The sequence below is a fragment of the Mus caroli genome, unplaced genomic scaffold (assembly GCF_978045245.1).
Source record: "Mus caroli unplaced genomic scaffold, Mus_caroli_1 scaffold_20, whole genome shotgun sequence".
NCBI lineage: Eukaryota > Metazoa > Chordata > Mammalia > Rodentia > Muridae > Mus > Mus caroli.
Window position 1 is genome coordinate 15712714 of NW_028227275.1, and position 14178 is coordinate 15726891.

The following is a 14178-nucleotide window of genomic DNA, read 5'->3' on the forward strand; positions in this document are numbered from 1 at the left end:
AATAGAGAGTAATAAGGCTCAGATAAAAAGCCTTCCTCGGCTTCCTTTGTATCTTGTGTCAGTGCCTGTCAGAGGTCAGAGAGCTTGCATATTCTATTAGGCAGCCCGGCCTTCATTTGTACAAATTAGTTTACCCAACAGTAATTAAAATGCCAGTGCGGGTTGAAGAGAGCTGAATACACTTGATGGGCATGCTGGTGAATGATGTGACAGCTCTGCTGGCCTCCCTTGCCAAAGTGTGTCCGCCTGGGCTCAGGCTGCTGGGGCCTCGTCCAGCCGGGCGGCTCTGGCCAGCCTCAGGCACAGCTGCTGAGCACAGCCACTTCTGCTGCCTGTCTGGGGCTGGGCTTTTTCTCCCTCCCCCAGGTACAATCATTTGTGCGACTTGTTTGATTCATTCCCACCGTCCTTCCAGAAGCTTTTGAGACTTCCCTAGACATTGTACTACACGCTGGGAGCCCAAACAGTCAGCTTAAAACATATCTCTCTTGGGAGTTTGTGGGGTGACATAATGGATTCTAGAATTAAGAGGGCCAGTTCCAATACTGCTACTTATTGCTCCGCTGAGGAAGAGGCCACTTTTATTACCTCTCTGAGCTTCTTAATCTGTGGGGAAATGCCTCAAACATACGTACTCAACACCTGATACGCAGTAGGTACTCATCACCTGACATGCAGTAGGTACTCATCACCTGACATGCAGTAGGTACTCATCACCTGACACGCAGTAGGTACTCCGTAAATTACAGTTGTTTGGTGTGCTGCTGCATGCTTGTCATCATACACTGGGGAAGCTGAAGGAGGAGGATTGAGAGTTCAAGGCTGATCTGGGCCACATACGAAGACCCTGTCTCTAAACAGAGAGTAAATGAGAGCCATTTCCTTGTATCTGTGAGGGATTAGATCCAGTACCCATTCCCTAATCAATACCAAAATCTTCATATCTTCAAATCCCCTCCTAAAGAAATGCACAGAAGGCAGCAGGTACTTGCAATCCCAGCACGGAAGAGTCAGAAGCAGGGCACCACAGATTTGATGCCACCCTGAGCTTCCTGGTGAGTTCCAGGTCAGCTCTCAAACCCAAACCAAAATCAAGGGGCAGGAAAGATGACTCCATGATTAAGAAGCACTCGCTGCCTTTGCAGGGGGCCAGGGCTTGGTTCTCAGCCCCAGCATAGGACAGTTTTTTTTAACTGTCTGTAACTCTTAACTCCAAAGTTGTCTTGGCAAGAGTTTCTGTGGCTGTGAAGGGACACCATGACCATGGCAACTCTTATAAAGGACAACATTTCATTGGAGGTGGCTTACAGTTCAGAGGCTTGGTCCGTTATTGACATGGTGGGAGACATGGTGTCAAGTAGCTTAACCTACTGGCAGACATGGAGCTGGAGAGGTAGCTAGGGGTTCTGCATCCCCTATGCACAGACAGCGGGAAGAGAATGAGTCACACTAGGCTTGAGCTTCTGAGATGTCAAAGCCCGCCCCCAGTGACACACTTCCTCTAACAAGGCTGCATCTACTCCAACAAGGCCACACCTTCCAACAGTGCCAGTTCCTATGAGCCTGTGGGGCCATTTTCATTCAGACCTACAAGGGTTAATGATCCTTCTCATCCTCCATTTTTCTGAATTTTCTTTCTATTCTTTGTCTTGCATATAGGATCCTTAACTTTCCTAGTATCTTTCTTGATTGGATACCTGTGTGTCCAATTTGTACCTATGGCCTCTGTGATGTCAGGCTTGCCTACGGTACATAGTCAGCGCCAAGTTGAGGGTCTGGGCAAGGGCTGAGAAAGGACAAGAAACTTTAGGCTAATTTCTGGCCAGGGCTTTGTGGTTAGAAAGTATAGCTTATGGAGTCTGAGGGACTTGTTACCCACCCCCCCACCCGTGGATACCTGTCATATGTTGTTCAGGTCTGAGTCTTTGATGGTTTGGGTCATACTCCTATAAGAGGCAGAAGGACCACCTGCATGATTGGCTTTAAACTCTGGGAGGCCCTTTCTAGTCAATCTCATGACTGTACTGAGAGCCTTTTGAGCTAGGCACTGTACTAGACTGGAGTACTAGTGGGGAATCTCGGAGATCAGAGAGGGCTGTGGCGCTTAGAGAACTGAGGATAAAACTGCCAAGAGGCACAACCCCACCCCACCGCCCTTTCAGAACTTCTATCTAGACAATGCTGGGGAGGTGCTGAGTGATGGCAGCCCTTGACGGGGTTGACCAGGCTCACTGGCTTTTAGCATCTACCTTCAGATGTGGCTAGTCAGTGGCTTTTGCCACATTCTTCATAATGACCACAGGCACTGGGCAGAAGAAGGCAGGCACAAAGCATGGCCACAGCACTGGGGAGGAGTTCAAGGAGCGTGGGACTGCATCTAGAGCCAGCTCGGCTCCTTGAAGCCCAGGCATTCCCTGTGGATCGGGCTTGTTGCCGAATTGATCAGTCTGTCTGCAGTCTGTAGTTCACATGACTTTGTTATTAAACTCTTTGCCAGAAAGACATTCTAGCTTCACAGCACCAAGCAAAGGGGAAAGAACAGCATTGGGGAAGCTTTTATAGGTGTTCTGTCCAGGTCATCAAGGAGGAGAGGGGCCTTCTCGGTGGCAGATGGTCAGGGCCAGGGGTGGGTGGGAAGGTCAAGCAAAAGCCTGGAGTCCCTGGGAAGGGTCTGCAACCTCCTTTGCCCTCTCTGGGAAGGGTCTGCATCCTCCTCTGCCCTCCCTGGGAAGGGTCTGCATCCTCCTTTGCCCTCCCTGGGAAGGGTCTGCATCCTCCTCTGCCCCTACCCCACCTGCTGGGAGGTCAGGGCTGCAGGAGTGGCAGGGATTAGCTTCCAGGCTCCTCCTCCAGCTTTCTCTATTGATTTACCTTGAGGCTAATTTAGGCCTGTGGCCAAGAGGCCTTAGAGACTTCCATAAGAGATGCCTGTGTCTGTGCTGGCACCCTTCACCTGGCCTCAACTCCTCAAAAGTCTGGAGAGCCCAATTGCCTGCTCCAATGATTTCCAAGTAGCTATTATGTTTCCAACCCAAAGTAATTGGCTTTACCAGTTATTAATGGATTACACCGAAGAGAAAACTGTGGAGGAGGGAGGCAAGGGGAGCACCTCCTGCCTCTGTAGTTTGGTTCCTTGGTGATCGGTAGCTGCCTGGCACTGCCACTTTATGGTAGAATGGCTGCTGGCAGTAGATGAAGAGGAAATTGGGATGCTGTCATATTCCTGGAGGAAGCTTTGGCTTGAGGCACGAGAGCCCCTGGGTGTCTTGTCTGGCCTTGTTCCAGTTTGGAGATGACAGGTGGGCACTAGTCTACAGTTTTGGTACTTAAACCAGCCAGTGCCTGCCCAGACATTTCCCTCATCAGCAACTGCTAGCTAACTCCTCACCAGCTGCACTGTCCAAGGCACTGCCTTCTTCAGACCCTTCTCTGTAGAACTCTACCTCCCACTGACATGGTGGGTACAGGTGCTGGGCACTGCAGGCCAAAGGGCTGCTTGCCCATGTTGTGAGGTATCACTAATGCATCCAGTCTTCCTTCCCCGGTGCAGGACATGTGGGGCCCTGGCCCATCCCCAGCCCAGTGCCTTTAATCTTACTGATTGACATTAGGCTTCGTAAGGCTTCCCCTTCCGCCCCTCCCAAATGATATGATGAAGGTCTGCTCTAGCTCAGCTATTCAAGCTCTCATCCCAGTATTGAGGCTCGGCAGACCGATCCTTTCCACAGTGCCTGAGCCTCCGCAGCATGAAACCACTCAGACTGCCTACGTTGGCCATTCTGAGAGACTCTGGAAATTGTGCGTTTTCTCACCTGCCTGTTGGCAGTGTCCATGGTACTCTTTGAGACTCTTCCTAACCATATCTCATCCCTCGGCAGACCTGGCTACTTGGCCCTGCTCCCCGAAAGCTACAACATGCTTTTGGAGATGCACTTGCTTTTCCTATTTGTCCAGTGTTTGTACAACTTTGTCAGTCTTGCGTTATTTGGGGTAGGGGGTGAGACAGGGTTTCACTTTCATAGACTAGCCTGAGTTCTGGCCTCAAACTCAAGAGATTCACCTGCCTCTGCCTCCTTAGTGCTGGGATTAAAGGCATGCTCTACCATGCCTGGTTTCCCAACTCTTAAACCCTTCTGGAAAGTCTCCGTCTGATTGGGGTGTCACTGGTCAGTCCCTGTAGGATGCTCCTAGGGGATCTTATAGCACTGAGCTCTCAAGTCTCACGCAGGTACATTCTCACCAGCTCACACAGCCTTGGGCTCAGAGCTGCCCATGCAGAGGCAGAGGTCTGCTGCCGACCTTCTGTGGTCAGAGGTGACATGCCCCACTCCAAAGAGCAGGCGTATCTGTGGTTGAAGCTCTGCAGCCTCTAGTCAGACAGCCTTGGGAGGCTGCACCCCTCTTCGCACCAAGTTGTCTTAGAGATTTCTGTGATACTTCCTCTTGCTCTCTCAATGTTTCTTTTTCTGGCTTAACCCCATGATCCCTGGGCAACGAGCCCAGCATTTCTAGTGTGTAGCCATTTCCGCCACAAGTTCTGACAAGCCAGCTCTAACTCTGTTCTCCTTTTGTTTGGCAGCTCTTTTGTGACTGGAACAGCTTGTTGTGGGCACTTCTCACCTCTGAGAATCTGGGACCTCAACAGGTAAGAGATTCCTAAGCCCACAGCAGCATTGAGTGGGGGCAGGCTAGGGCAGCTGCGAGACAAAGGAAGAGCTAGCTAGCCAGCCCCTGCCTCAGTTGGCCTGGTGGTACCAGAGGAGGCGGGAGAAATCCCACCTCCACCCAGCAACAGCTGCAGTGCATTTCTTGGGGGAGTTATTTGAAGTTAGCTTGAGGAGACCCTTGAAATCTCCTGGAACAGGTGAGTGTGCTCATGGACAATTGATAGTAACTACTTGGGTTTAATATATCTTTCCTGAAGAGTTCCTGGCTGTGTACTCTATCCTCAGAGGGGCATTTTTATACCATAAAAAGTTTCAAAGGTGGCCTATAGAACCCATAAAATAATTGTGTAGGATGATTAAAATGCAAGCAGGTTTTCTTCACAGTTCTCCAGTCAGCAAGCTTAATGCATTCTCTGATTCTCTGCAAGTCTGTTTTAGTTTTGTTAATTTTTCAACCAAAAACTTTCATTTTGAAATAACTGTATGTTTATAGGATGTTACAGAGAGATCAGCGGGGTGCTTGTATGACATTTATATAACATAGTTTCAGAAGCAGAGCACCAGCAGTGGGATCTCATGGGCCTTTTTCTGTACCTACCACCACAGTCATGATAGAGATTTGTCAGACACCCTTCCCAGTCAGACCTGCATCGTCTCTAATACTCACAAACATTTAGATGCTCTCTGCCTCTAATTTTGTTATTTTAAAGATATGATTTAAATGGAATCATATAGATTGTTTCCTTTAAGAGTAGCTTTGTATGGCTGGAGAAATGGCTTAGCAGTGAAAAGCACTGACTGCTCTTTCAGAGGTCCTGAGTTCAGTTCCAAACAACCACATGGAGGCTCATAACCATCTGGAATGTGATCTGACACCCTCTTCTGATGTGTCTGAAGAGAGCAACAGTGTACTAACATATATAAAATAAATAAATCTTCTTTAAAAAAAAAAGTAGCTTTGTAATGCCAGGCATGGTGGCATGGACCTTTGACCCCAGCACAAGAAAGGCAGAGACAGGCAGATCTTTGTCTCAGAAAAACAAAACAAAACAATTGAAAGATTAGGTAATTTTTGTTGGTTGGTTGGTTGGTTGTTTTTTTTGAGACAGGGTTTCTCTGTGTAGCCCTGGCTGTCCTGGAACTCACTCTGTAGACCAGGTTGGCCTCGACCTCAGAAATCCGCCTGCCTCTGCCTCCCAAGTGCTGGGATCAAAGGAGTGCGCTACCACGCCCGGCTTGTTTTTGTTTAAAAACAAACAAAAAAAAAAACCCTCAGCATATTGCAATTAAACCTATAGACATGTTATACATACATGTCAGTATCTCACTCCTTTTTATTACTGAGTATAGTCCATAATAGTCCATAGATGCACCAAAGTTTGTTTCTCCATTGGAGAATTCACCCAGGAAGGGACATATGAGTTGTTATGACCATTTATGCATAGGTTTTAAAGTAAACATACACTTTGATTTCTCTGGGGCAAATGCCAAGGAAGACAATTGCTTAGACTTTTTTTTTCTTTTTCTTTCTTTTTTTTTTTTTTTTTTACTTACCAAACTTTTTTTCTTTTTAAAGCACATCTTTACTATTTTGCATCTCCACCAACAGGGTACCAGGTATCTGGTTTTCTTTACATCTTAACCAGTGCTTTGATATTGTCACTATTTTTAAATTTTAGCTGTTCTAGTGTGATATTATGATTTTTAATTTTTTTTTTCTGATAGCTAATGATGCTGAACATATGTTCATCTGCTCATCTGCCACCTGTGTGTCCTGTTTAGCAAAATGCCCATGTGATGCCCATGTCCCTGGCCTATTACATCGCTTTTCTACTGTTGAGTTTCGAGCTTTATGTAGTCTAGAATTAGTCTTTTGTCAAATATGTGATTTACAAATATCTTCTAGACTTTGTCTTTTGTCCTTTTAATTTAATGTCTTCTGTAGAACAAATTTTAAGTTAAGAAAAATTTTCACATTTATGTGTATGTGTTTTGCCTACATGTATTTGTCTGTGGGGGCCAGAAGGAGGTGTGGGATCCCCCATAACTGGGGTTACAGATGGTTGTGAGTTGCCGTGAGGATGCTGGGAGCTGAACCTGGGTTCTCTAGAAGAGCAGCCAGTGTTCTTGTTGAGCCATCTCTTCAGTGCTCAAGCTTAAATTTTTCATCTAAATTGACTTTTCCTCTAATCAGCTGTGCCACATCTCAAACTCTTGAGCTAGCCCTGGGCTTTGAGCATCACACTGTACGGCAGGAAGAAGGCTGTTTCTTGCCTGTCTCATTCATCTTTTTCCCTAGCCCTGTCTCCTCACGTCGTCTTCTGAAGCATACGACCCACAGCCTCTCTCTCCAGGGGATTTCTCAACACAAGACACTTAATTGAGCATTTGTGTATATTCTGATGGTAAATCTGAGAACAGGGTTAGGATGCTCAGAGTCTTTTCAAACTGCACTGTCTCTCTGTTCAGCTCAGAGGACCAGAATGCCCACTCTTTATTGAGGTCCATTTGTTTCCTGGATCTGTACGCCCAGACAGAAAGCAAGCTGAATCTCTCCTGTAGAACAGGCCTCCAGCTGTCTGGAAACCTGTGCCTGCTCCTCTGGGGTCTTCTTTTTCCCAGGCCCACCATTTTATTCCTTAGTTGTTCTTCACAAACAGAATTCATCAGTTAAATGTAGCTTTGGGCTCTAAGTAATGAAAATCTAGTTCAAATAAGAATGGAATTATGATCAAAGATGCCCAAGAGCCCAGAGTTGGGTGGCTCCAGACCTGGAAGGGCCATCCTTACTCAGCTTTCTCCTGCCACTGTAGTCATGGTGGCTTGGTGACAACAGTGCTACCAACTCATAAGACAACATTCAGTTGTAGAAGTAGAAGGAAGACCTATATGTGCCTGGGACCACTTTACTGTGAAAGAGCCTTTCCCAGGAATGCTGAATGGACTTCTCCTCACATCTAATTGTCAAGACTATGTTCAATGTCTCATCCTAAACCAAACCCTGGCAAGAGGCAAGGACGGCGGAGCCATTGTGCTTTGCCTCTGTGGCTTGAGAAAAGAGCAGCCTCCCCTGGACATAACAGCACTGACAGGGAGAGAGGCAGGTGTTGCAGAATCAGGGTTTGGTTAACAGGCAGGAACATGAGGGTGGGTCAGTAGTGCCCTATGCAGTTGACCTCATGCTGGCTCCAGGGTCATTTGTACCTTACAGTTTATGTCTCAGTCCCTCTGAGCACTGAGCAGTCCAAGTGTGGTCGGTCTCGTGGGAGATGTGCTGTGGCCTCTCTCCCTTCAGATCTACTGCTTTTGTCCAGGCAATAAGTGGTCCCATCACCACTGTCCGCCGAGCTCAGACTTCTCAGGCTCCTGTGGTCTCACGTCCTGGGGCTGTTGGCATCCTGCACACTGTGGAATTTGTTCTCATGAATTCATTCCATACGACTGCCACCTGTCCTCCCCTTGTGATTATGGCCAAGGCAAGAGGAGCCCTCTCTCAGAGGGCTGCGTGCTGGAAGCAGCAGTGTCCCAATCAAAACTGTACTGTCACTTACCAGCCTCATCTAGGACCTCTCTGAACTTTGCTTTCCACGGTGGGGACTGAAAAATGGCAATTCAGTGTCCCCAACTCCAGAAGTCGTTGTTACTGGATACCTGAAAAATGCCCCTCCCCCACTGCCTGGCACCTTTGCTTTCTCCCTCAGAACCAAAGGGTTTGTGAGGATCTCGCCTCAATTCCCAGAATACCTGTGGCCTCTGGCCAGTGTAGAGGGAACTGCCAGCCCCACAGCAAGGAGGGTCTTGCCAGGAGGGCTGTGGTTTGGGATGGGCATTTGTGCCAGCAGCTTCAGTCAGCCACACAGCTGTAGCTCATGACCGTCATCTCTGCCTGGGCCTGGCTCACAGACTGTGGTCTGAGTACACCACCATGGTCTAGCAACATCTCAACTGGATATCTTCAAGCTGCCTGTGGCTGCCTTGGAGGCACTAGGGTCAGTATGGTGTTCTAAGGGGCAGCGCCAGTTTCATAAAATCTCTAGATGTCATCAACCCCAAACACAAATAAGTATGGGCACAGGGCTGGGTGGTGGTGGTGCACGCCTTTAATCCCAGTACTCGGGAGGCAGAGGCAGGCGGATTTCTGAGTTCGAGGCCGGCCTGGTCTACAGAGTGAGTTCCAGGACAGCCAGGGCTACACAGAGAAACCCTGTCTCAAAACCACATACACACACACACACACACCGAAAAGAAAAAAAAAAAAAAAAGAATGGGCACAAGACAACGGAGGTCTCTGATTGTCCTGGAACCAAATGAATTATTGTCACTGTATTCTCTGCCACCTTCTGGGCTCTGCCTGTGACAGGGCCACCCTAGTATCACATGGTAATGCCTCTTCTCTAGCCCCAGACTGCCCTCATCACCCATAGGAGGAGCCAGACCTTGAGCAGACATCTACCCTGTATCCAGAATTGTGCTCAGCTTAGAGAACTGAGCAGGCCAGGGAGTACGGAGATGCCCTGGTGGAGGAAATGGATGGCCAGGGCAGCTCTGAAGCTGTCTTGCCTAAAGAAGCCCAAGCAGATAATAAAGCCGTGTAGAAAACAGGATTAAGGTAATGAACAGGCAGGACCAAGTTTGATCTTTCAATAACACCAAAGCCTGAGTGACAGGCAATCTGCGAGGTGGAGTGGTATTGCCGGCAGGACGCTGGCTGGGCGGAATGTGCCACTGCCTGGATGCTTTGCTTTTAACCTGTCACCGCCGAAACCTGAGCACAGCCTGAATTTCCTTTTATGTGTGTACTGACTTGGGGTGTGGGGTAGCTCTCAGCATCTGAGCTACCCTGAGGTGATGGTGGGGGCTGGGACACCCAGGAAGTGCAGCTACCCCACTGGACACCAGTTGTGTCCCCTTTAGAGCTGTTGCCACATTCATCTCTCAGGTACCCACCACTGTGGTCAGAGGGACAGCACAGCCCTTTCAGGGTACTCAGGAGCCAAGCAGGGAAGAGGGGCGAGGAAGGGGCTGGTCAAGGTTGCTGGTATATCTCCTTTTCAGCCTTTTCCTCTATTGGAACAGCACTGTAAAGTTAAGCCCAAGGAGAGGGGATTTCCAATGAGGAAGATGGGGCCTCTTTCTCACAGCATAGCTTCGAGTTGCACAGGACTTGATTTCTGATAGTCTCCAGGCCCAGTATTCATTTTCAACTGCCAATACCTCCTAATGACAGCCAACCACTGAGGTAGTCTTGTTAGGTAGGCTCTGAGGGAAAGCCATCCCTTAGCTTGAAGCCCGGAGAAGATAGAGTTTGCATCCTCTGTCTGCATTTCAACAAAGCACTTGGCTAGTCTCCAGGGGTGCACACATCTCTAGCTACTGGAGGGTGGAGACCTTCCACCACTGACTCTGCTGTTGCTTTAGGGCTTGCATTTTCTACCAGGGGGCATTTGAGCTGGCTGCATTTAGCATTGGTCCCTAAGAGCAGAGCACTCTGGGTCCCCTGTGGCTAGGGACAGGTAAGCTACTATGACTACAGACCTGAAGGTCTCACAGGGGGTCCAGCCCTTGGACATAAGCCATCCTAGGGACTGTGAGGTAGGGAAGCAGGGTAGGGGGCTTTTGGTGACTTCACTGTTCAGAGGTATTGCGCTCTCTGGATACTCCACCTTGCAGGTGTGTATTCACATGTCGCTATACAAACCCTTTATCTCTGTTCCCTGAGGCCGGGGCCACCACTGTTCTCTGTTATGCTTTTCTTCCTCTGCTGAAGGAAGCTACCAAATCTCTTCTCTGCAGGGAACGGGCAGAGTGGGTTTCCCACCCACCTAGGCTTTGCTCAGGGCAGCCCCATACTAGAACTAATCTCTGCCTAAGGAGACCTTCCAGGTCAGCACTAATACTGTCCCCTCATGAAGCTCTCCCTGATCTGTCCCCATGGCCTCTTCTACTGAGTACTGAGCTAGCCTACTGACCAGGGCTACCTGGTTAACCCCAGGTATCTGGGAATGTGGCTTCAGCTTGTGCTGAGCACAGGATATGAACACAGGGCTGACGACAGAACGGCAGGGTCACATGGATGGAGATGGAAACTATGGTCAGCCCAGGCTGGTATGCTAAGGACATCACACATGCCCCATCCCACCCAGATGTGGCTTTGTCTGCCCAGGCCTTCCTCTCCCCCACCCCGTTACAGGGGCCTGGCCTTCAGTCAGGGTGATTATGGGACTGCCCCTCTTGAAAGTACCTGCCTTCTCCTTTGAAAGTATTACTGACAGCTTTTTCATTCTCCCTTTTCTTTACTTCTTTAAGGAACCCTGTAATTTCTTTTTCTTTCTCCCCCCTTGGTTTTGCTTTCTTGTCCCCTCTGTCCCCCTCAACTCTTTGAAATTGGCTCTCTGCCTGCTGACACCAAACTGATACTTTGCGTTTCACTTCTCCTTATCCCTTTATGGCAACAGATGTTGAAATTTTGTATCCTTTTATCTGCCTGGCTGCCCTTTCCTGTAATTATGTCGCCTTGTTAGCAGTACAAAGTGGGCTGCCTGGCTGCCTGGCCTTTGAGCCAGTGTGTCTGAACACGTGTGCTCTGGTGGGTGCCGGAGAGGGGATACATGCTCTCACACCCACATACTCTCACACACACATGCTCACACACATACATGCTCACACACACACATGCTCACACATACATGCTCATACACACATGCTCATACACACACATGCTCACACATACATCCTCTCACACACACATGCTCACACACACACATGCTCACACACATATATGCTCACACACACACATGCTCATACACACATGCTCTCACACATACATGCTCACACACATACATGCTCACACACATGTGCTCATAAACACACATGCTCTCACACACATGCTCACACACACATGCTCAACACATACATACATGTTCACACACACATGCTCACACACATACATGTGACAGATACCATGTGTCTTCTCCTCAGACCTGATGTGGCAGGGGTGAAAGCTTTCAGCATCATCTCTTTATCCTACAGCTCCACTGTTACATTTGGAGTCTGGGGCAAGTGCTCAGTGGGCAGAAAGTGTCTTGTCATCAAGCCTGACAACCTGAGTTTGATCCCCAGACCCTACATGACAAGAGATAACTGAGTCCTTGAAATTGCCCCAACTTCTATAAGTGCACTGTGGCACCCGCAACCCTTTCTAAGAGCCACGTGAAAATTTTTTTTATTTCTTTTAAATTTGGGACATATTCCCAATGAGGACCAGACCCTTACGCACTCGTGAGGTACAGAGGCCCACAAAGCACAAGTGAGGGCCTGAAGCTGGTCCTTGTGTCCACTGGAGCAGGCCAACTGCGGGACTAGACAGATGATATCTAAGGTCCTGTGTGTATGAGAGAAAGGTGGGAAGGCCACCAGCAAGAGAGTGCGGTAGAGCAGGCAGGCCTGAATCCATGGTCTTGACTTATGGTTACCAGGGGCAACCTGAGCCTTGGCTTACTCATCTGTACAGTGGTGTTAGGAGACCCCAGGCCCATGCTAAGGACTCCATGAGCCAGAGTCTATGAAGCACTCAGTGTAGTGCCTCCCAGACACAGGGACTCAGCCGCTAGAGCTGCTATAGAGGTGGCAGCTGTCTGCCACCTGAGCCTGCAGAGCCATCTCCACTCCTCTCACGAGGCTACCAGGCTGTGGTTGCAGCTTTCTTGGTCTGTTTTCTTGATGTGTGAACTTGAAGGTATTTTCTCTGTAGCATTGGCTTCTTTATTCATAATCCGAGGGCTGATCTGAGACTGCTACTCTGCCCCAAAGCCTCACGGTGCTCTATGGCAGGTAGGGCTGTGTTTCCACAGGCCTGTGGCCTGGGTGCCAGAGACTGTGACGTGCCCTCCCCCCCAAGCCTCATCACCTCCATCAATGCCTTTCCTTCTCATTGCCTGTCACAGTCCCATCACTAACTAAAGAATCACTCATTCCCCTCACCCAAAATGCTGATTTTCCTCATAGAAAGTTGTTTTTCTGTTTGTGAGTATACATTTAGACTTCTCTCCCTCATTGGACAGAATACTCACTGAAAAGAGGGACAGTACGTCCTTTATATGCAGCTCACATCTCTGTAATTTCTGTTAAAGCATGATAGTTTGCATATAGAAGGTGCTCGGTTAATTGTTAAGGGAGGGAGAAAAGAGGGCCCATTACTTTCTTTAGTGATCCTGGGCCTGATGTAACCTTCAGGCCATTTGCCCTTGGAGCAAGGATGTCAGCTTGCCAGGCTTCTTTCCCCCAAAACCACTGTTCCGGTTCAAGGTAGCACGTGCCAGATGAGTCCTTATTCCAAAGGGAAGCACAGCGCCCATGCACGGGCTCCAGGGAGCCCGCTCATAGTCAGGATGTTACAAGTAGCTGAAAATGTGAGAGCCGCAAGCTCGTGTCACTGTGGCAGGGAGCCTCAGAGGGTTTCTAGTACAAGAGGCCTGTGGTGAGTGTGTGGGCCAGGGCCGAGAGTGAAGCAGGGCTGCTGGGCAGCGTGGGCAGCATCTCACGCCTCAAATCCTAAGTGGGTCTCTGAGTTAGAAGTCAGCCTGATCTACAGAGTGAGTTCCAGGACAGCCAGGGCTACACAGAGGACCTCCCCTCCATACACACACACACACACACACACACACACACACACGAGAGTGAAATATGGCATAGTGTTTAGATTTTGCAGGGTCCAGCCTTGGGGCAGGGAAATGCCTCCGTCAACTGGGCCACAGTGGTTAATGGCAATACATTATTAAATTTCTCTTTCTCCTCGTCAGCAGGGTGAGCCAGGGCCAGGAGCCCTGCCTTCTGTTCTGAGAGACTCCTCAGGGAGATGGTCCCACTTAGCTTGCTTCTTCCTGCCCAGGTACTAGAGCCTCACAGAGACAGCTACAGCGGCTGTGCCAGGGAAGAGGGCTCCTTCAGCAGGCATACTTGGCCTGTGTCATTCATCCACCAGGCTCACCCTGTGGGCCACCCCATCTGTCTTTATCTTTCCCTGGGTGGAGAGAGAATTGCTGAAGTCAGACTCGGGAGGCTAGGGTGTGGGGGTCCCCAGCCTGCAGCAGCTCCTGGAGACCTCGGCTTTGTCCACAGAGCTGGAAGAGAAGGGGTTTTGTTGTCTGACTCTATAGTGACAAGCCCAGTTTGTGCTCCTGACTTGGCCTGGGGCTCTGAGCTGCAGCCCTGTTCCCACACAAGTTGTGGGACAGCCAAGGCTCTGCGCACACCGCCCCCCTTTGCCCCCTACAGTGAGAAGCTGAGTCGCATTCTTAACATTCTTTCCAGAGAAAAGGGGTGAAATGTCTGAATTTGGGGGTCACCACGTTATACAAATTGCAATCTAATCGTTTTTACAAGAACACACTTGCAGTGAGAACAGCAGCGCAGGAGGGGACAGAGACACAGGCTGCTGGGCTATTGTTGACCAGTCTCTCCCTCAGCACCACAGCACTACAGCTTTCTAAGGAAATTGGGCCTGGGGTGGGAA

The 14178-nt window shown here is 49.2% G+C and overlaps 1 protein-coding gene across 2 annotated transcripts in view; it reads left to right on the forward strand.

Moving 5' to 3' along the window:
• Fbxw4 (F-box and WD repeat domain containing 4) overlaps nucleotides 1-14178 on the forward strand; it is an 83034-nt gene that overhangs the window by 64882 nt on the left and 3974 nt on the right. For both annotated transcript variants that reach the window (XM_021151884.3, XM_021151882.3), the window contains exon 6: nucleotides 4580-4645. In XM_021151884.3, coding sequence (XP_021007543.1) covers nucleotides 4580-4645 — 66 coding nt within the window. The remainder of the gene's footprint in view (nucleotides 1-4579; nucleotides 4646-14178) is intronic.